The sequence below is a fragment of the Ylistrum balloti genome, unplaced genomic scaffold, assembly GCF_031769215.1.
Source record: "Ylistrum balloti isolate Yb309-2 unplaced genomic scaffold, AGI_CSIRO_Ybal_v1 Utg371500, whole genome shotgun sequence".
NCBI lineage: Eukaryota > Metazoa > Mollusca > Bivalvia > Pectinida > Pectinidae > Ylistrum > Ylistrum balloti.
The window spans coordinates 269,425-294,550 of record NW_026782775.1 but is presented as its reverse complement, the minus strand read 5'-3'; the positions used below and the strand labels follow the sequence as shown (position 1 = coordinate 294,550).

At 34.8% G+C, this 25,126-nt stretch overlaps 1 protein-coding gene across 1 annotated transcript; it reads left to right on the top strand.

Annotated features, from left to right (window-relative positions):
- The first annotated feature begins 99 nt into the window (after positions 1-99).
- Positions 100-23,222, top strand: LOC132562745 (hemicentin-2-like). The gene is made up of 15 exons (XM_060227503.1): positions 100-106; positions 675-1,034; positions 4,159-4,422; positions 14,612-14,866; positions 16,338-16,619; positions 17,486-17,812; positions 18,550-18,849; positions 19,549-19,653; positions 19,771-19,792; positions 19,947-20,002; positions 20,394-20,421; positions 20,867-20,949; positions 21,355-21,382; positions 22,638-22,705; positions 22,946-23,222. Exons 1-15 carry the CDS (start codon positions 100-102, stop codon positions 22,999-23,001), a joined length of 2,241 nt encoding a protein of 746 aa, XP_060083486.1. The 3' UTR covers positions 23,002-23,222.
- The last annotated feature ends 1,904 nt before the right edge of the window (positions 23,223-25,126 follow it).

Genomic DNA, 25,126 nt, shown 5'->3' with positions numbered 1-25,126 from the left:
GTCACGATGTCAGATAGAAATTAAGAATATCATAGTTTTTTCATAGGTCGTATACGGAACTTTGATTCAAACTCCAGTTACGTTCAATAAAAAGGCGAAATGTCAGGTATAAGCCACCATAACTGGAAGATAAACGATCCCTCAGTATCATACTGTGATTTTTTACGTACTTTACTAAAACAGACGGGTTTGATAATCGGAAGCGAAATAATTGTTTTGTGAGTAAGGGAATCTTATTGTTTATTTTTATAGAAGCGTGCAAATATTGTGATTGGTGATCATATCGCGTAATTGTTGAGTGTCTGCCAATAAGTTTATACAGGAAGTATCTGTTCCTCATCAATTGAAACCTAGTGATGATGATGATAATGATGATGATGATGATGATGATGATGATGATGATGATGATGATGCCTATTCATTTTCGGTACATATCCGAGTACAATTTCTGTAAATATTCAACCCCTTTTCTAATATAAAAATGTCTCCACTATTTTTTAATTAAGATCTCAATTCATTATTCTAATGACGATAAATTTACCTAGATAAACCTGTTCGTAAGAGCAAGGGTATCAATCAAATGAATAGTGTTATGTCGTAGTTCGTGACTATTATAAATTATTCATATAATATTGTATTATATCAATACTCATAACTGATGTTATTTATACCAGATGCTGTCACACTGACGGGGTCGTCTGTGTACGCTGTACCAGGGTCTGGGTTTACATTGACGTGTGATGTACCAGATGAGGCCAAGAGGGTTTGGTTTTTCCGCCGTTCTGAAGAGACATTTCGAGAAGGATATGTTCAAGTAGATGCTTATCAATGTTTAAACATGAATGCATTCCCGCCTGTCCCCTGTACCCCGGATGTCTGTTCTTGTGTAACGTCTGGAGGCCTCGGTACAGTGTTCCGATTGATCATACAGCCACAGACTGAAGACCATGGATCTGTGTGGTTCTGTGGACGTGCTAACACCAACCTACCTAACCCGTCACTGGATAGTGCTGATTTCATCCTCAAAGTTGCAAGTAAGAGAACAATACAATAGATATATTACTACGTAAGTACTCCATTGATAATTTTACAGTATCTGTATATAGAGTCGTGATATAACAATCATATGATATCAATTACAGACTTACACGTTAACGTGATACTATTTTATCTAAATAGAGATGATGTTGGTTATCTGTAAAGTTACAACTACCGGGTGTAAAACGATAGTAGGAAATGTGATGAATGGGTACGATGTTCTAATATCATGTGAACCAAAATATATGTTTGTTTTTCCAATAGATGACAGAATAGTAATATTTTAAATTATGTGACGTCATATTCATTAACATGTATACGTGTATGTATGTATATATTAGTTACAATAGACGAACTTAATCCTGGTGGCATATCTTTTAATTAACATACAATAAGTTCAAGTTCAATCTTGTTTCTCAATGCTAAGTTATGACACGTGCAGAATGCATTGCTTCTCTAGGTAAAAACGTGTTCGTGGTTTCATGGCCAGTTGGAACAATGACCGGAACACAGGTTAACGTCGAAATAAAATGACCTTTGATACAAAAAATATGACATAGACAAAGATGAAACGGATGACAAACCACAATGGAACATACAAATAACGTGAACATAGCAAAACGACAGTTATATATAAAATATACTGGATACAATTTGGTATGTTCGAACACAAGACAATTTATCAAATCATAATCATTATCAATGAACTATTATTTCATTTGTTGAAAAAGATATTCGGTGTTCTGATCTGGCATATTATCGATCTCAATCTCTGCGACTTACCTGTACTGCTTTTATCTGCTGTTATCTAACGGATCAACTGATATACCTTTGGTCACTGAGCACAGATACCGGATAATAATAACCAGTGACATGCATCAAATATATTTTAGAATAAGGAAATACGTGCATCTTAGTACTACTGACCTTGGTCGAGTCGTCATATTTGGGGAAATTAACTATTTCTGTGTATGTTTAATTCTGTGTATAAACAGAGGTGTATATAACACATGTGTGCATTTATACCATGATAACACACCCAGATATTGTGATGTGAATTATCCCTACATGGCCGTCAATGTAACAGAGGTCATTATCTATTTTAATGCCTCCACTAGGAATGAAAAGTTCTCTCTATCCGTGTGGTATATTGTGGTTAGTATTTTATCCCGAGGATGCTGGTGGGGCATGGCTAAGTACCCCTGGCCGTCAATGTAACAGAGGTCATTATCTATTTTCATGACGCTCAACCAAGTCCTCTCTAGCCGAGTGGTATATTGCAGTTAGCATTTTACCAGGGTTACAATATCAACATACGAGATCTGTTAGTCACGTACATCGTAATCACTGTTTTCTGTGTGACTTTTTGGGAAGCTAAAACATGCAGAGGCAGTTTCATATAGAAATATATATATTCAGTGCGAAGAGTTACCGATGAAACTCACAGCAGAGTTCAACATCAACAAAAGTCCATTGGTAACAGTAAAGAAATGAAAAATGTACACCAAAATTTCCCACTTGGTTTCCGACTTGGGATTACTATGATTACCAACTCAAAACTCAACCCAAAACTACATCTTCACAACACTCTCAACATTCAGTGTCTAAAATCATAGGTGATGCCAAAGTAACAAGTTACTATGCTTCAGCAAAATCAAATTAGGAATGACTTTACATAATGATCACATGTTGACATTAAGGATATTTCACTTCCTGTAAAGCTAGCATTTGGTGCCTATACAAAGATTCGAGATCAACCAAAAAGTGAAAATACGACTCTGAAAAGTTTGAAGCCCAATATTTTCCTATTCAGTATGACGTATATCAGTTTTTTTTTTTTTTTTTTTTTTTTAATTTTAATAATGGGGTTTTCTAATACCTTTCTTTACGATTGAAAGTCATCTAAACTGTATTTTAAATCTAGTGTTTTAATGCGTGGCGTTTAGGTGGAATAATCGCCGGTTCCTTTGCAAGTTCAGCAGTTGTTAACTCCGTCACTGTCCTTGCCGTGTCAAAACATGGATACGCTTAGATGTAGCTCCGAAAAGTTGAAAATATTTGTCTGTAGGTCCGATTAAACATTTCGTTGATGTAAAATATTGTGCATACAACCATAAAGGGATTTCACTGCCATAATGTATGAGTGGGTTTCAATCAAATTTGGTCGGAAACTTCAACGGGGGTAGGAATATTGATGATATTGGATTTTAGTTTTCATTACTCTTTAAATGCGTTCCCAAATAGAGAAATAAAATGGGTGTAACTTTTTAATCGTACTTCTCCTTCGTGCCTGCAGCCTATAAACAAAAAAGGGAAATTTCGTAACATTGCTATAGGACCATACCAACGTGTTTATATAATCATCATAACTAAATTTCAATAAACCTTGGGCAGATTAGATTTTGACACAGAGACTCCTGCAAAAAATAGAGTGAAAATAACATCTGTAGTTCCCCAAGAGTAAGTTTCGTCTGCCTTATCGCCAAAACGCGCCATGTAGATATTGATCAATCAAAGTAAGTAATATTACTATTAATAATATTATAAAGTTCCAAAATGCAACCAAACGAACATCAACCATGTTTAGCTTCATATCATACAAAGAAATAAAATATTTCTCAACGAGATCAGTACGACGATCGTAAAACCCGTAGTTTACATCAACCTGAGTCTTCAGAAACCACGTGTCTGTCTCTTGACGACGTCTCACATAAAAATCTTGATGACGGGAACAGACCCTTGAATATGTGATCAACTACGGCATTTAAATACCATAGGCTGGAAATGAAGCAATGTGCCCATCAAGAAATGACAGGGAATTGTTAAAATTTGGGTAGAAGTAAAACTGATTAACTTTTGTATAAACGGTAGATATGAGTCCCATATATCGCGATATGTTGGATAGAGTATTTTTTTAAGATCCTTCCTCTTTAAAAGGAAGAAGTTGATGTTATGCAAATTTGGTCTGAAGCATCATCGACTGAAGACGGATTCTATTCTGCCTCAACCCCCACCACCACACTATATACAGATACTATTATAGCGTGGTCAGGACTGTGTAAATGATATTGCTAATTGAGATTGTACATAAAAATGAGTAACAAAACAATATCATTATAGGCGGTCCCGGTACGTCCATAGCTCTGTCACCGCCGGACACTACATACACCAGGACAGAGGGCGATACATTACCAGATATCACATGTTCATCGGATTGTAGACCTGGCTGTACCTTCGTCTGGACACGACCGGACAATACCAACTTTACTGTTTCACCTGTATTGTCACTGAAACAACTGGAGACGTCGGAACACGGGACGTACAAGTGTACAGCTAGAAATATTGCTGGGGAATCAACTTCAACAGTCAGTGTTTCCGTACATTGTAAGTACAATTTTGTTCCTTTTGAAATAAAGAAAAAGGAACCGGATAAATGTTTAATTATTGAAAATTGTTCCCACTTTTTTACTTTACTTTTTAGATGGTTCAGTTTAATCTTTACGTATACTTCATATGTATTTACTTTAAAATGATGTGTCTGTTCGATGTTAGGAAAAAACAGCTGACAGACGTCTTGGATAATGACTGTTAAAATATTTTAATATATTTTACGTGGCGCGGAGTCACGGGAATCACACCGTATGTGCAAGCTCCAAATAATTTGTCTCTTATCGACTGAAACACAGCGACGTTTTCACAGCAAAATGGTTCAGAGGTTAGTAATGGTTAGTGGTATCAAGTGATTTACTCATATCGTCGATAAATGTGCAATTCTATGCGTTTTTCAAAGATTTAGTTAATACAATGGGCTACACTCAATTGTATTCACATTGATCTATAAATAGACTCTGTGTTCACCTGTGTGGCATTGGCCATACCTGTGAATGCGCACTCACTACAGACGTGCCCAGGGCAAGTACGCGGCCTATAGTTTTGAATTGTTTACCTTTTTGTGAATATTTTGATAATGCAATTCCAATAAGGATGGAGTATGACGGGGAAGTGGGTGATATCGAACGCTCAGATACAAATACACTCACAGAACTATTACCGGTCAGCCAAGTGTACATGCAGCCGTCATCTTGGCAAAATGGTCAAATCTACGATGACCATGCTGAATTTGAGGAAAGTTATGTAGATGGTGACTCTTTAGTGATTTGTAATCAGGTGCATGATGACAACGTATGCTATAGTGGGGAGTCGACTACAACGGACAAAAACAAACGTACTATAGACATATATATGGAGCAGATTGAAAAAGGCAAAAGATTGCCCGAAAACGCTGTTAGTCGACGAGATACGACGGTTGACAAGTGATAACGTTGCGGATATTGAATTGCTGCGTGACTCATTGTTTGAAAAAGCTTGTTCTCGCGACGATTTCCCTTACAAAGAAGGTTATTTGAGAAAAAGAAAAGAAACTAGGACACCAAACGCTCCGACAATGCAAGCCAAATTAGCACGTGATTGTTTTATACTCGTACGCGCTTGCGAAGGCGAATTTGTGGATGAGCTATCAGAAGTTGTCCCAACGAGGGTTAGGAGGACCCAGTTACCTTCTAATAACTCTAAAAACATTGGCGCTCGTGAAATAGCAGGTTTCAGTGTTCTTCAGGAATCTGTCGCAATCCTGAAACGCGATTTGTACTTTCTTAAAAGTGATCACAATAAGGAAATTAAACATCTGAACTCGAGAATTGACGATTTACTAAAGGAAAAGGAAAGTGCAAAAAACAGGGCGACAAAGTACAGAGAAGATGTAAAGAGAATTCAAACAGAATTAGAAGAATGTAAAACGGCCTGTACTACTTACCAGCAATCCATAGCAAAGCTGCAAGAAGATGTAGAGAAAGCGAATGCAAACTGCACCGATAATCTTGCTGGAATAAATTCGTTTAGAGCTGAGAACAGCAAGACTCAAAAGGAAGTGTCGTCTTCAATTAAAACTCTTGAAGAAAATATACGTAAAAGCAAAACACATCGAGACAAAATAGAAAAACAGCTAATGAAAGTGAAGACGGATTTCAAAGACGCACAGGAATCTACAGCAGACATGAAAAACATAGTAAAAAGATATGATGATGAACAACTTAACGGTGTCGCTAGTGTCAAAAGTGCGTTGAAATTGGTGTCAGAGCGTGTGACAAATTACATGAAGTGTCATGAATCCGACCTAGATGAGACAAAAGACTCAATCAAGTCATGTGCAACGTCAGTTGTTAGTCTCAAGAAACAAATCGACAAAGTACGTAAAGAAGTACAGAGAGATATCAATCCTGTCAGAGCCAACATCAACTCGAGTACAATAGAAGCGATACCGGCTATCGTGACATCCAACCGATTTGAGGTCCTGTGTTCAGAAAACCAGGAAGATATCACAAAAGGTGTAGCAGCCAAGACTGCATCAGGCCCGGGCACTTCTCAGGATTCCAATCAGTCCATTGAGGTGGCTGGTAGGCAAGGCACGTCTGTCAACGGTTCTACGCAATCTCTTCACAATAGGCGAAACAACAATGTATTAAGGCGTCACGAGCTTGATGCAGAGTCGCAACAGTCTATCAGGGTCCACTTTCCTTCTTCAGTTTGCAATCCGGTGGCAAATCGATTTGTAGGATTCAGTCAAAAGCCAAGAAGGAGAATCAAACGTTTCTATGTACATGGTATTAACCGCCACATATCTTCTGAAAACGCTATGCGAAGTTATCTCGAAGAGGCAAACGTACGTGTAACATGGATTAGATACTTTGAGAAACGTTGGAAAAATACCGCTTCGGCACAACTCAATATCGTGGCGGAAGATGAGGAGATTATCAGTAACAAGTCCTTCTGGCCTGAAGGAATTTACATGAGGGAGTGGCAGCCGCGTGAATTTTTTTTTTTTTTTTTTTTTGAGTGAACACAGGCATGGCTGACTTTGTGAACGCACTGTGTTGGAACATTGAGGGTATCATGGCAGGAACACCTTACCTAGTGAACTGTCTCAAGAAATTCAACATTAATATTTGTGGTATATCTGAACACTGGTTACGTGAATTTAATATGTCTTTTTTCAACACATTTAAATCCATAGGGTATAGTGTTATAGCTAAACCCGTTTTTGAAAGAGATCCGTTCAAATACAAATGTAACATTAGAGGAGGTGTAGCTCTGTTGTACAAAGAACCATTTTTCAGAGTACAAGAAATAGAGGTAGATAGTCCAAGAATAGTTGGAGCAGAGATTACTCTTTCCGACGATTTGATTTTGTATTGTTTTGTTGTATATATGCCTGCCGCGTCTAGAACAATAGAAATGTTTACAGAACATGTTGAACTTCTGGAATGCCTATACTCAGTTTATTCTGAGAAGGGGCAGGTTATGTTTATGGGCGATATGAATGTCAAGATTAAAGGTCCTCGGTGTAGCTTTGTTGAAAATGATAGGTCTAAGATTTTTCAGGAGTTTTTAAGCCGGTGTAATTTGATATCCATCAATGTACAAAATACGTGTAGAGGTCCATTTAGTTCGTTTTTTCCCCAAACGGGTAAATCAACACTTATTGACCATATTATCATTGAAGCAAGCTCCCTTGATTTAGTACAGAGTGCGTCAATTTTAGATGAAAGTGAACTTAATTTGTCGGAACATGTTCCTGTAATCAGTTCAATTCGAATACCAGTAGATGCTTCCTTAAATAATCATGTAAAACAAACACGGTTTAGTTGGAAAAGAGCTGTAGCTGAGAACTATAAAGTAGCTTTAAGTCGGAATTTAGCTCGTATTAAGATTGTAGGAGCTGAGAATATTGAGTATAAGAATGTGAGTCTAAGTGAGAATGTGATTGAGAAATATTATTGTGATATTGTGAGTGCTATATATAATTCGTCCATAGAATCTGTACCTGTGTCGAAATACAAACCCTACTTAAAACCATACTGGAATGATCAGTTATCACAGTTTCATAGTAATATGAAAAGTAGCAGACAAAAATGGATTGTTGAAGGTAGACCTAGAGATTGTTCGAACAGTTATAAAGAATATAAATGGATGAAGAAAGAATTCAGGAGAAACCTTAGACAAGCTTTCGATAAATACATGTCTGATCAATTAAAAGAAATTGAGCGAGCAAATGACATAGATCAGAAACTTTTTTGGCATTTAATCAGAAATAAAACGACAAAACAAAGACGTTGCCAAACTGAATTTAGATGTGACAGAAAAACTTTCAGAGACCCGGAAATTATTGTAGATAAATGGGCTTCTCATTTTGAGAGAATTTTTAAAGATGATTCTAATAGTATATTTGATGAAAACTTTAGGATCCATATATCAAGTAAAGTGAAAGAAATAGAAAGAAAAGATTTGAAAGATGAGAGATTCTTAAAAGATCCAATCACGCAAGCTGAAATCGAAATAATCTGCAGGAATCTAAAATCAAATAAGGTAGGAGGTATGGACGGTCTAGTATATGAGCACTTGAAATTGGGAAACTCAGACCTTTTTGCTCATTTATCAAAGTTATTCAATGCAGTAGTTGAGAGTCAATATATACCATATGGATGGAAGAAGGGGACTATTATCACATTGTACAAAGGTCATCCTAAACCTAAGGATGATCCTAATAGTTATAGGGGGTTAACTCTTCTACCAGTCATCTTTAAAGTGTTCGAAATGATTTTAGCGAATAGATTGGAACCAGTTCTTTCTTCTGTTTCTTTTCCAAATAAGCAACAATCAGCTTACCAAAAAGGGCTCTGTAGTTTGTTAACCTCATTTAACCTGCAGGAATGTATACATTATAATGTAGAAAGGGGTGAAAACGTTTTTGTAGCCTTTTTAGACAGTAACAAAGCTTTTGACACTGTCTGGCATGACGGTTTACTTTATAAGTTACATCAATTGGGAATAACTGCTAAGTCATGGCACATTTTGAAAGCAATATATACAGACATAAGAAGTAGTGTCTTATTTAATGGTTTAAGATCAAGATGGATAAAGATGGAAAGGGGAATCTTACAGGGGAGCGCATTATCTGCAAAAATGTATCTCGTCTTCATTAATGATTTACTAGATTGTGTTGAAAAATGTGGAATGGGTGCTATTATTGCCGATTTAAGAATTAATATACCAACACAGGCAGATGATATTTGTCTAGTCAGTACACAACATAAAAGTATACAACACATGTTAAGCGTGTGTGAAGATTATAGTAAAAAGTGGCGCTTTGTGTTTTCTGCAGTGAAAAGTAATATTATGTGTTTTTCTAGAAGAAAGCAGAAAGGGTCAAGTATACAACTGTATCTGTATGAGCATCCTCTTCCAGTAGTAGAAAATATAACGCATGTTGGTGTCATGTTAAACAATAATTTCAACAGTACAGAACGTACAATACGTGCATGCAACAGATTAAAGAGTGGTGTGATGAGCCTCATTAAGTGTGGTGCTCATCCTTGTGCATTAAACCCCATAACAGTAAGTAAAATAATTAAAACAAGAATTTATCCAACAGCCCTATATGGCTGTGAATTATGGTGTCTTGCAAAAGCAGAAGTTTTAATGTTGGAAAGAACTCAACGTTTTATTCTCAAATCGATTCAGGGGTTCCATATGAGGACTCGAACGGATATGTGTAGCAGCTTGCTTGGTTGGCTTAGCTTAGAATCATATATAGATATTAGGAAGCTAACATTTTTTGGAAGATTGTGTAATTTAGGGAAAGAGAGTGTGTCTTGTACTGTATGTTTTACTCGCCTTTTTATGGCGGATGTAAGCACTAATATGCATGAAAGTAATTTGAATGATCGCGGATTCATGAATGATGTTGTTCGAGTTTTGAGAAAATATGATCTGTATGAAATGGTAAAAGAATGTTTAGCACGCGGATCTTTCCCTTCAAAGAGTAAATGGAAGAACAAAGTAAAATGTACAGTTCATTCATACGAAGAAAACTCGTGGAAAGAAAGAATGGATGATGACCGCGAGTTCTATAGATTTAAATTAATTCATAATAAACTAGCTCCACACATATTGTGGAAGATATTAATTAAGTTTCCTCAGAATAAGGAATCCATAGGTAGTATTATGAAACTTATTGTGTCCATCAGAAATGTAAACACAGTTGAATTATGTCACAGATGTGGCCAAACGTATGAAGATGTGTATACTCATATAGTCTTACAGTGCAATTTTACTGAAGAAATTCGAGATCAATTATGGTGTCAAATGATCAATATCAGTGATCATGAGTTTAGCGTATATTTACATAATCACTCAGATTTTGACCTATTCCATATCTTGATTGGTGGACAAGTAATGTATGAATTGAATTTAAAAGAAATATCACAGTTTTACCTTAATTCAGTCCATTATATTTCAAAAATGCTTAAAGCATATTATGGCTAAAATGTATATGATACAAATTACATCTAAAGAATTATCATTAAGTGCAATATATATATATATGAGTAATGTAATTATGATACATCTTATATGTTACTTTGGTATTTTGTAACTATTTAATCATTATTATGCTTATGTTATAATAATCACTATTGCAAAAATGATGTACTTCAATGTTCCGATGTGATTTTGGAACGACTTAATTACTATAATAATCCTAATGTTATAATATCTTGGTAATAATTTTGATTTGTATGCCAATTCAGCGTTCTCTTTCACTAAATTAATGTTGTTCTTTTTGTGAAATCTTCTTAAAGGAGGAAATAAAGAGAATAATAATAGACAAAGATGAAACGGATGACAAACCACAATGGAACATACAAATAACGCGAACATAGCAAAACGACAGTTATATATAAAATATACTGGATACAATTTGGTATGTTCGAACACAAGACAATTTATCAAATCATAATCATTATCAATGAACTATTATTTCATTTGTTGAAAAATATATTCGGTGTTCTGATCTGGCATATTATCGATCTCAATCTCTGCGACTTACCTGTACTGCTTTTATCTGCTGTTATCTAACGGATCAACTGATATACCTTTGGCCACTGAGCACAGATACCGGATAATAATAACCAGTGACATGCATCAAATATATTTTAGAATAAGGAAATACGTGCATCTTAGTACTACTGACCTTGGTCGAGTCGTCATATTTGGGGAAATTAACTATTTCTGTGTATGTTTAATTCTGTGTATAAACAGAGGTGTATATAACACATGTGTGCAACCTGTTATACAAGATATCATGATAACACACCCAGATATTGTGATGTGAATTATCAAAGTTTCCTATGAAATATGACTGATCACTGTTGACAACTGGAAACTTTCCTTTGGAGTAATGTTTGGTCAGTTTATTGTAACAGAGGTCATTATTTATTGATTCCGTTAGGAATCGAACTCGGGACCCCTGGCTTACCAGTCTGACGCTCAACTAATCGAGCTAATGAAAAGTTCTCTCTATCCGTGTGGTATATTGTGGTTAGTATTTTACCAGGGTACAACCTCCCCCTCCAGAAAATAACTCGTCCTCGAGTTTCCAGGGGTTACTGCTATGCTGGTGGGGCATGGCTAAGTACTATTCCCGGGTCCCTACATGGCCGTCAATGTAACAGAGGTCATTATCTATTTTCATGCCTCCACTAGGAATCGATCCCGGGACCCCTGGTGTACTATTCTGACGCTCAACCAAGTCCTCTCTAGCCGAGTGGTATATTGCAGTTAGCATTTTACCAGGGTTACAATATCAACATACGAGATCTGTTAGTCACGTACATCGTAATCACTGTTTTCTGTGTGACTTTTTGGGAAGCTAAAACATGCAGAGGCAGTTTCATATAGAAATATATATATTCAGTGCGAAGAGTTACCGATGAAACTCACAGCAGAGTTCAACATCAACAAAAGTCCATTGGTAACAGTAAAGAAATGAAAAATGTACACCAAAATTTCCCACTTGGTTTCCGACTTGGGATTACTATGATTACCAACTCAAAACTCAACCCAAAACTACATCTTCACAACACTCTCAACATTCAGTGTCTAAAATCATAGGTGATGCCAAAGTAACAAGTTACTATGCTTCAGCAAAATCAAATTAGGAATGACTTTACATAATGATCACATGTTGACACCTTTCTTTACGATTGAAAGTCATCTGAACTGTATTTTAAATCTAGTGTTTTTAATGCGTGGCGTTTAGGTGGAATAATCGCCGGTTCCTTTGCAAGTTCAGCAGTTGTTAACTCCGTCACTGTCCTTGCCGTGTCAAAACATGGATACGCTTAGATGTAGCTCCGAAAAGTTGAAAATATTTGTCTGTAGGTCCGATTAAACATTTCGTTGATGTAAATATTGTGCATACAACCATAAAGGGATTTCACTGCCATAATGTATGAGTGGGTTTCAATCAAATTTGGTCGGAAACTTCAACGGGGGTAGGAATATTGATGATATTGGATTTTAGTTTTCATTACTCTTTAAATGCGTTCCCAAATAGAGAAATAAAATGGGTGTAACTTTTTAATCGTACTTCTCCTTCGTGCCTGCAGCCTATAAACAAAAAAGGGAAATTTCGTAACATTGCTATAGGACCATACCAACGTGTTTATATAATCATCATCTTAACTAAATTTCAATAAATCTTGGGCAATTTATATTTTGACACAGAGACTCATGCAAAAAATAGAGTGAAAATAACATCTGTAGTTCCCCAAGAGTAAGTTTCGTCTGCCTTATCGCCAAAACGCGCCATGTAGATATTGATCAATCAAAGTAAGTAATATTACTATTAATAATATTATAAGGTTCCAAAATGCAACCAAACGAACATCAACCATGTTTAGCTTCATATCATACAAAGAAATAAAATATTTCTCAACGAGATCAGTACGACGATCGTAAAACCCGTAGTTTACATCAACCTGAGTCTTCAGAAACCACGTGTCTGTCTCTTGACGACGTCTCACATAAAAATCTTGATGACGGGAACAGACCCTTGAATATGTGATCAACTACGACATTTAAATACCATAGGCTGTAAATGAAGCAATGTGCCCATCTAGAAATGACAGGGAATTGTTAAAATTTGGGTAGAAGTAAAACTGATTAACTTTTGTATAAACGGTAGATATGAGTCCCATATATCGCGATATGTTGGATAGAGTATTTTTTTAAGATCCTTCCTCTTTAAAAGGAAGAAGTTGATGTTATGCAAATTTGGTCTGAAGCATCATCGACTGAAGACGGATTCTATTCTGCCTCAACCCCCACCACCACACTATATACAGATACTATTATAGCGTGGTCAGGACTGTGTAAATGATATTGCTAATTGAGATTGTACATAAAAATGAGTAACAAAACAATATCATTATAGGCGGTCCCGGTACGTCCATAGCTCTGTCACCGCCGGACACTACATACACCAGGACAGAGGGCGATACATTACCAGATATCACATGTTCATCGGATTGTAGACCTGGCTGTACCTTCGTCTGGACACGACCGGACAATACCAACTTTACTGTTTCACCTGTATTGTCACTGGAACAACTGGAGACGTCGGAACACGGGACGTACAAGTGTACAGCTAGAAATATTGCTGGGGAATCAACTTCAACAGTCAGTGTTTCCGTACATTGTAAGTACAATTTTGTTCCTTTTGAAATAAAGAAAAAGGAACCGGATAAATGTGTAATTATTGAAAATTGTTCCCACTTTTTTACTTTACTTTTTAGATGGTTCAGTTTTAATCTTTACGTATACTTCATTTGTATTTACTTTAAAATGATGTGTCTGTTCGATGTTAGGAAAAAACAGCTGACAGACGTCTTGGATAATGACTGTTAAAATATTGGTAACACCACAGATATCCCAACGTGATTTCTCTATCATTTGTATATAAGGTCATATTCTAAAATGTAAACAAATATAACCCTTTCATAAGTACTACAGTATCACTGACAAGATATTTTTTTGTTAATATGGTTAATAATAGAAAATGTAGTTTTAATATAATCACCAGAAAATGTAAATATGTGGACAAAGTGTTCATGATATTACCAGCACTGTCTTTTTTAAAGATATGTGACGTAAATGTCTATGAGTTTACCATGAAAATGTAAAGACTGATAGAAAAAGGGAAAGTAATTGAAGCAATTCACCATATAGTAATTATTTGTGTTATGGTCTTTGTACATATTAATGTAATGATTGCTAAGGCGAGGAAAACTCATAAATACAAATAACAGCTCTGTGAACTATAAATTTAGCACTGCAAAGATACATTATTCTGAATTGGTGAGCATTGCAGTAGATTAGGAACTTATCTGATTATGACTCGTTCACATATAACATGAAGTGATAAGTTTGGTAGATAATACAATAAGTGAATAATGTGATAGATATGTTGTACTCTTTCAATTATTATTGATATGTAAATGTATTACCATTAATATTTACCCTGTAAATTATTAACAGCACAAGCAAGAATTCCGACCTTTGACAACCCATCGTTATATGTATCTATCTGAATACCTATCTATCTGTTTATCTATTTACAATTTGACACCCAGACGCAAATTCAACCTCGTATATGAATGAAAATGTAATTCTTCAGATGGACCTGGGGACAGCATTTCATTTGAACCTCAACAAGATACCGTTGACGTCGCTGAAAATCATACCATCACAGATGTCACTTGCTCTGCTGACTGTAGACCGTTGTGTACCTACACCTGGTCTAAATCAGGAACGAATTACCCGAACCCGTTGAGTCTATCTATGGCCACGAGGACAAATGCTGGACAATACACATGTACAGCCAGTAATACTGTTAGTCAAGGCACTAAGACGTGGAACCTTTTTGTCAGATGTAAGATACGACTTTGTTTCTTTGGAATTCTCGGGCCGAATGAAATAGACCCAATATCAATAAACAGCTTAATGTCTCAAGCAAACACATACGTATATGCTAATGAGTTGTTCTTTTATAACGTAAAACAAAATAATAACACGAGCAAGGTCGGTATCGTATAGAAAACTTTGTATAATGGTGGATGAGGCGGGATCTGTTTAACCTTTCTGAATGCATATCTCAAGGATCACGAAACGATCTTAACATTATTAATGCAGGAGGGGCGGGGCCAAATATATGAAGTCCTACCCCTCCTGTAATAATGACTGGATTATACATACATTTAATCTTAAGCATTCTCCGGTGAAGGGGAATCAGTTTCGCATAAATGGTAGACTCTGATTCCCTGAAGGGTAGAGACAGGGCTCAAGAAGGGAAATACGGATTTTTTTTAAAAAAAAAACCTTCATTTCATGTTGGAATGATTGTCTGAAGCATTCTTGTGTGAAGGAGATACCATTTTGTTTAAAAGGTGGGTCTCGAAACTCTTTGCCAGTAAGGGTTCGGTTCAATTTGAGAAAGCAGAAAAAAAATCTAGTTATATCAGGAATAATTCTTTGGATGAAGTTTAAGCAATAAATTATGTATAAACAGTGGGTCTAGACCCCTTCGGTAGTGTAACAATAGGGGAAATACAGAAGATTCTATATAGGTAATCTCTAGGAATGATTGGATTTTGTCCCAGTTAAAAATACAGGAACTTATGATGAAGGGAATTTAAATATGTGTGATTTGATATACCTTATATCGATGGGACAGGAGCATGAGACCAAATAGGGGAATGATATATAAATAATTTAAATATGTTCCATTAAGTTTAGATTTCAACAAAATCACGTGAGCGTTGTCCTCTTTTTTCAAATCAGAATAACACCAATATTTCTTAATGTGTCCATCTCCTGAAAACATTAAAGTAAAAAAAAAAGTATCTTAAGTAGACGTCTTAACAGAATAAATGATTAATTCAGATGGATATATTCAGGTTCTTGTCTTTGTGTGACAAAAACGTCTAACACGCTCTGCAGGAAAACAACATGCATGTTAGAGTTAATTAAGCCTTAAGCCTTTTGGGTCAACAGAATGAGCATTTACAACTCATTACAATACAGCACTGTGTAAGTAGTTCAGGTAATACAGATTACCATTCTCCGAATAATTTCTTTAGAATGCTTATTGTTTACGTACAGATTACTTGGGGTCTAAAACTGGTGTTGGATTTTTCTTCCTTTTCATTTAATGTATGTTTGGGTTACAACACCATCTTGCTTTGGAAACTTGAGATTGATATTTGTAATGGTTTAAGTTCACACACTTGATGATAAGAAAGGAATTAACAGACGATTACAGAGAAAAAATGTATAAAGGTTGTTGCCGTGTTTTGCTTGATTAGTACTCAATGCTTGTTAACGTAAAATACTCTGCATTTCAGTTCCACCTCGAATTATCGATGTTGTTTACAGCCGAGGAGATGTTGACATGAGAGAACATGAATCTAAATCACTGATCTGTACTGTGGAGAGTTATCCTCCGTCCACAATACAGTGGCTTTATAAAGCTAACAACACTATTCTACTCAACACCCCTGACGTCTTAGAGAGTACCTTTACCCTGACTAACGTTAAATGTCTGGACACAGGACTGTATACCTGCGTCGTAAGGAACAGCATGTCTGCAACAGCTGTCACCAGGGACATACCTGTCAACGTTCTCTGTAAGTTTCATTTCCGATGCGAATGTCAAACTATCTTTACGCGTATGAAGTAATACATTGATCACTTTTTGTTAACATTAATTCCTGGAGCTGAACTCCTATCAGCTGTGATTATACAGTAAAGAAAATCAAATTAAGCATTTACAGAGGCTCTCCAATAATCAATACGATATTTAAATTCCTAACATTTTTAAAAGTCAAACTACTCATTACATGTTGTTTTCGAATTCCCGTTGCTGGATAAAGGATGTTAACAGATAAAACAATTAACATAACCGTCATGAGTCGGATTCCCAAATAATTCATGTTGTGTACTGTGACTTCTATTATTCTATAAACTGAGCCGTCAAATTCACAAACTACCTATAGATATAAATGTTATCTCACTACCGATTATATAGCACTGGAAAAGAACAGTACTTTCCGTACTTATTGCAAATTCTTGTTTCTCGGTTTTCGATGCTATTTTTGTTTTCCATTTTGATAACCATAAAGCATACATTAACGGCCGTTTGAAACAGATTTTCCACCAAATGGAAAACATTGCTTGATTGTTTCAGTCGTTTAAAACAATGCAAAATAACATCAAATTATTTCTGTTACATGAATATAAACTGCACATACTATGTGCGATTATAGACGTAATACACGCATTGATGTAATCATTAACTTAATTACATAAAATATGGTCTTTTAATAAAGTGTACTTATGGAACTTGGGAACCATGTGGGGAAAAAGGAGGAATATACCAACATGTCAAAGTAATCATAATCCAAACCCAAATATTTTGATAATTAATACGTATTTAGTTAATGAATGTTGTAACCTGCCATAGTTGTAATATGTTGTTATATTTTTCATTTAGGTAAACCTCGCCAGGACCAAAGAGTTGCACTTGAACATACCTTTTTATTAGCAACGTCGGAAACGCTAGTCATTCCTGCTAGATTCCTGTCTAATCCAGAGCCATCATATAGTTGGTCATTTCAATCACCAACAACAGCAGCTGTCACTGATCTTGTTGATGGAAGAAACAATTTTAATGTACAATCTTCCTTCGTAATGATGAATCTGTCAGCAGTATCAGTTGGGACACGTGCAGATATACAAGAACCATGGTTTGGCGTGTACAATGTAACGGCAACAAACAGTCAAGGCAGTCACTCACTGACTTTCACAGTTCTGGCAAAAGGTAGACAACTCCGCTTTAAATTAATGGTACCGAGTATTTTATTGAAAGATAACATTTTCGCTGGGATATTTAATCTATATAGAATATAATTATCATTGTAAAATCGCCACTGTAAAGTTTTACTATCTATATACACTACTTATAAGACTGTGTAAAAGACACAAAAGTGAATAGCACGTTTTGATAATTTAGCGTTCAGGTACAGTAGCTGTTTCCTCCTTAAAGGACCTATAAACTTATTTTTGAAAATATCACAATGCCCCACCATCTGAATCCACCAATCTTGTTAACATGGCGATGATCATAAATATTTCTTCTTTTTTGGTTTATTTATAAAGACGAATTCTCAAATGTAGCATCAGCAGTTAATTTATATCCGTGTAAATACATTGATATGTGTATAAGCTTAAATGTGTAAAGGTATCGAATCAAGCATTCATGGAAATATTCCGAATGTTTGCAGCGTGAATATAATATATAAATAAGGAGTAATAATACTCAATGGAACAAAAGTAACAAACCAGCATTTGTGTCATCTTTTAATTATGAGCTAATTTGCGGGAGGCTAAATGAAAAATATTTTCCATGGAAATATTATTATCCCTGCACACACACCATCATGTATTCACAAAATTCGTTACTATTTTGTTTCAAATAGTTTGGAATATATTGTATTTGTCATGTTGATTATGATCTCTACTCTATTGTATAGTATCGATATTATGGATTCGTTACAGGAAATCCCAGACCGCCAACGAATTTATCAGTCAGTTGTGGGAATCCATATTCCGTCCATGTATCGTGGAATAACGGAGGGTACACAAACTACTTCCATGTTTTATACAGTACTGATAACTTCATACGGTCACTTACGTATCCCACCGATATTTCAGAAAAGAGCGCAGACGAAAATGACGTTTACAATGTTACTATAGACAATCTCGAAGGAAACAGGCTATACTTCTTTAAGGTCATAGCTTACAACTCTAACGCGAACCGTACATCACTTGAAACAGCTGGATGCAAAGTTCTGGAAGGTACGGTACTATATCTTGTGTCCAATATGAAATACATTTTGTTTTTGAAGATATTTTGTTAATGATATTTTTCTGAAATTCTTATCTATGAGAGATTTATGTAATGAAAATCAAGAAATGACAAATTGGAGCTAAGACAAAACAAATATATTAATTACGAATGACATATTAAATAATAATGTGTAGAATTTTCTTTAACACAAAAGTAATGATCGTGGCGTATTGTTTTTCATCTATTTGTGAGTTTGCCTGTTTGTATGTTGTCAACACTATCCCTGCCAACAGCTATCAAGCCGTAAGAGGGAGGGCTTCTATATTTGGCACGTGTGTTCCTTGTGACAATGCCTTTCACGGTGATAGCAACATTTTTGACAATGTTACCTTGACCTTGACCTTTCATATACAATTAAAAAAAAGAAATAAAAAGCATTCCCAAAATGAAGACATAAGTGTTTCATAGTGTGCATACAATTAAGACATATCTTACACAGTACAGTTTAATATCCACCTTCAGAATTTTGTCGAAATTCATCTCGATCAGCTTTAACTGTTACTTCACAATGTATATATACAAGGGTGTTACGATATTCTATTAGCTAGCTGTGACGTCACAATAATTAATTCATAATACATGGATTCAGACGAACGATACTGGATGAGTATATTAAGTGAATAAAACCGCAAACCCTTTTACTCTAGGTAAATCCTGTAGTACTGACAGCATCTGTATAACAGGAGTTGCGCTGACATGCATTGGTGGACTTATGATTACGCTAACATTTGGACTTGGAATCTTCATCTCTCGTATGTATATCTATGTGATCAATACTAAGTATTCCGCAACAACACATCGTATCTTACACCTTTTATGCTTTTTCGTGTACTTATTTAAGTAATTCAGAATTAACATTTATTTTCCAGGAAATGGTCGACTTCCATTAACGTAAGTGAACATCGGCTTTAAATGATACATTATTCTTTTCTTTCTTATTAAAAAAAATTCCCTATGTAATTTTCTCACGCGGGTGAGTAACATTGAACAACATGTAATTCATGTCTGTTATTGACGTTTATTGTTTGAATGTTCATAATTTCAGCAAAGGCCGGCGTTTGAAGGGCAAGAAGGTTGATAACGTACAACTTCGCGAACAAAGTAAGTATTTAAATGACATTTAAAATAAAACAGACAATCTACACTGATTGTTGATATATATATATATATATAACTGGGTTCTTATTAGATTATGAAAAGTATACAGAGAGGGGGGAGGGGGGTGTTGGACGGAGGATATTAAATGTTATCATAATTTGTTTCCGATACCTCATTAATTAAAACACTCTGTCAATATTATTCGTTTATTATGATTTAACAATGACAGTTATCTATGTAACCGCGATCCACTTTAAAAGTTGAACGTACAGGTATTTTGTCGTGTTTATAAACATAACTATTTATTGATATGCATTATTAGTTTTTGATACATAATGTGTCTTTTTTGTATATGTTATTCTGAAATGTTCTTTTCGTTTTGTTTGATATAAAGATGTTCATTCTCAAGGGGACGATGAAAGGTAAAAAATCATTTTCATTTACATTAGGACACTACAATTTCTTGTTCTTGTACAAATTTTGGCACATAAAAATTGAAAAAAGATTTACTCCAAGACATCTATAACATTTGGTTTCATTTGATTCAGTATCTATAATGTAAATGATTCCATTTGATTCATTTTCTATACTATTAGTGTTTCCATTCAATACAGTTTTCCCAAATAACTGAAATACGTTTTACAAACTTCATATTCATTAAAAAAAGTTCTTCGTTTGTTAAAGCAACAATTGTAAATCTGCTTTGATTGTTAGATAAATTGTTAAATATTTGGAATCTTATGAACCACATACGTAGATTAAACATCAAGCATGTGAGCTGTTCTATGATAAGTTGCATGCATCTATGGCAGTTTTACAGGTGAAAAGTAAAAGAGTAATTCACTATCTTTATTCTACCTTGATAAGATCATACCAACAACTTGACAGAAGTGATATTGGCATGCCTTCTGTATACTCTGAAATCGGCCAAATCGGAAATCAACAGCAAGGTAAAGATACATAATGCTTTTATGATGAATAAGCTTTTGAACAATTAGCTACGAAACGCATTTTTCATGATATTTTGTTCATTTATGTATTTTTTTATAAAGGCAGGCTTCGTTAAAAATGAAACTATTGACCTCTTTCCATGTGAATACAATTAATTATTGACATTCACTAGGAAACAAATGAAAAACTACTGATAACCATTTAATCAACATTGCAGATTTTCTCTCATTGGATAAATTGAACACCAAATAGCACATTATATCACATTATTCGTTACTTATAAGTTTATAATACATCTGAACAATCAAGATGTTATCGAATACACAACATTTGCCATGACATTTTATTTCACATTCATTAAATCGTAATGATAACAAAGACTTTTTCATCTGCCATTTTTGCAGATACTAACGATGATGCAACAGATAACAGGTGAGTACTACTGAATGTAATGGCTGAATATTTTTTATTCAAACAAAGGAACAGTTTTACATAGGAACATTTGAAAAGACATTCACATGAATAAAATTATATCTTTTGCACTTTCGAAAATATACTACCCTACTAATAAGCATACACTTTGCACACGATAGCGTAAACAACATGGATAACAATATATTACACGCCTGTATTAATGCCAAATACGGTTACTATGACAGTTTGGACTGTTGGACATTTTTCCAGCCATGGATATAGTTACTCTGACGTTATTGGTAAAATTAGACATTATCGTAGCCTTGGACACTGGCATTGCAATACATGTATCGGATTCACAGTCAAGATTGAAGACCTCAAGGAGACTTTACCGAAATTATTTTGTGTTCAACTTGCTCAAATTAAGTTTTATTCACTAACTCTCTCCATATTACAAAAGTGTTAAATTAATTCAACGAATACTGCTCCAGGAAATCTGTCTGTACGAATAGTAGGTTCGCGGCAATTTATGAAAAATGTGTTTGAAAATAAGGAAAGGTTGCTGTCAACATCATGAATATTTACACCAGAAATCTGTCAAAGCTAACAAGTCATCGTATATAAAATTTTAGTCTTATCATTTCCTGTAGTTGCGTCCAAAGTGTTTCATTTCAAACAACTATGCGACAACTGCATGTAAGTGACCTAAGAGCTATTTAGACATGTTCTTATTCTGCCTCTCCTTCTAACTGTGGTATATCTAGAATATAGTAACTGGTGGCATAATCATTATCAAAAAACATTCAGCTACATATTGCATTGAAACCTTCAATGAAAGACTTCTAATATCGAAAAACCCCTTTCATCGACCTGAGTATGAATTCAAACATACTTATGGAATATATGGAATCGCAGGGCCTTGAGGAACGCAAGTTGATAACGGTCGCCATAATGATCATTTCCATAAGCGAGATGACGTTTGCCTGTTCGTTCCGTTGTTATATACCCTGCTCTTATTTTACTGACTTGGATTGAGCACGATTAACCTGGAGTATTTTGCCATTGAATTAAAAGACGCTTTCTCTTCCGGAACATCTTGTTTTCATCATCTTGTACTGCTACATGAGGTGTTGTGTATTTTTTCTTTTGTTAATATTTTGTAAACGTTTTATTGAATTTTGATTTTTTTGTTATGATCATGATGACATGTTGGTATTTTTTTTAACAATCGAAAATGAGCACGTTTCTTTTTTATTTCCTTTTTTATTTGCAGAAACTATGAGTCACTGAAAGGGCGGTCAAGGGCGAATGTTTATGATGAGTTGCAAAACACTGCATCTGGTAAAATGTTTTGTTACATGATAGTATTGAATGATGCGTGACACTGACAACGAAGCATTGCAATTAATTGTATTTCAAAATTATTCAATGTGGTCATAAACCCCCCATTGTGAAAAGTCTCCCATTTCATTCAAGGTTGGATTAGGACTAAGCTAACATGTTGGCATCTTTGTTATTAATTCCTTCATTTCCGTTCCCTCAGCAAACCTTACTCAGCGTGATTTTTGTTTTGTTTTTCAGGAAGCCAAGGTGTATATACCAACACTTCATGTAAATCTACACATCATTACAATTGAAACATTTGGATGTATGTATATTGGAACGATCGATGGAGATGTGCTAAAACATTGGATTGAATATACATTGAGTAGTGTATATCACGTACTCTGTTGAATATCAAGAGTGTCAATTTAGAAAGAAGACATTTTTGACTTTGTTCTTTTTTCAAGACAGAATAAAATATCCTGCAGATTAGAATATGACAACCCTAGATTCCCAAAATATAGGGTTTTATCAGGTGCCCGAATTCTGGTAGTATCAAAGGTTCTTCATGTTTAATATACATTCTAAATATTTGATGTGCGACTTGTATTTCTATGACAGATTCCAGCTATGGACAAGATATTTATTGGTCCTGGTCATGTATATTGTTCTGATCAAGAACGCTGTTTTTATTTACATTTCACATGCACAATGTAGATGGTTGATATTGTATATATTTGTCTTGTTTAAACTCGGGTGACGTTTGTTGTTTCGAATTGATTGCCGGTAATACTCGAGTATATATTCTCTATTGACTTGAATTGTGGAGTATTTTTTTAAAGAATACATAGAATCAATCAGATCAATTTAAATACAACGTTATATAAAATCTACCTTGTATATGATATTTGTACACGACAAGTGATGAACGAAACAAATGGGTGTGGAAAGTACTTTTGTATTATTGTCCGACAACCATACAGTAATATGATTTTATATAAGTTATAAAATACGAATGTGATTGATCAACTAGAGTACACATGTTAAATGCTAATTATGTTTTACTTCATTCATTCATGAATCGACTCTTTCATTCCCCCAAAAAATAAACGATGGAACTAGCATTGTTTGATAATTAGCTTGTTTTCTTTTTCATGTCTTACAACTATATACTACCATCAATAATATGTATATGCAATAGTTCTTACCTACAGATATGGTTTGGTAGTCAGGCTCCTGTACTTAAAGTCTCTATATATTGTTCAATCATCTGTGATCATATACAAAGTATTTTTGTTAATATAATTAGCCTGTGATTTATATTGTCATGTCTGTATATCAAAACATGTAGATGTGTACTATTAGAGTTTAATTTCATATAAAATGCAAATTTAACGCACGGCCGACTATTTTCGCGGAAAAGATATCTTGCCTTTTTTCTAATATTTTTATATTTATGTTTTTTCTTGTATCTTTTTAATGATGTATTCACTATCTAATTTCCATTTGCAATAAAGCTTTATAACGTGTGTTTATTTTGTCTTTCATTGAGTCACATTTCAATCGATGCTATCATGGTAATAGTAAATATTTCCTTTATCAATATGTATTTCACATTGCTACCTCCTATTTCCTGTTTAGGTCTATGCAAGTCAGATAGGTTATGAATTCCCATCCTGCCAAACGCATAGATACACGTTCGGTGGTTAAGGTTAGGTGTAATTGTTTATATTACTTCCACAAATGGCTCAAACGAGATAAACGTCCGTACGTACATGACTATGTCCTTCTGAATTCCTACATTAAGAAATATTTCATTCACGATACATCATTCTATTAGTCCCTCTCTCAATATAACAGTATACAACTAGACATAACACGCGATGATAAAGCTTTCAACCCACACCCGGAATGAATAACGATTCTTAAACAATCAAACAAAAATAAGAGATGACGAGAAAACGGGAAACTAAAAGGGATGAAGTTCTAGTTATACTAACTAATGATAAACCTTTATTAAAGAGAGTACAACCAGTGTAATATTTCCTGCAGAAACTTCACTGGGTTCGATAATTAACAAGATATCAACATTAATAAAATTTTCATGTACAAATTGCGGAAAATGAACTTTAAAAAATTGGTAAATGTTAATTAAATAAATTACTTATATTTGTGTCTGATTCGGTCTAAAATAATGATAAACATGAACATATCGGTAATCGGGTAATTTCAGAAAACTGGTTGTATAGATAATGAAATGCTAAATTCTTACAATAAAGTGATGAAGTCATACTTTTTCATATCTTTTTTCAGTTTGAATTTGCTAATTTTTCATCTATTTGCGTTACTGTTGTGGGTATAATTGCCACTATAGGTCATATAACAGCAGATGTTCCGGAAGAAGTAAGCGTTTTGTTTCATCGACGACACTCGTCATGA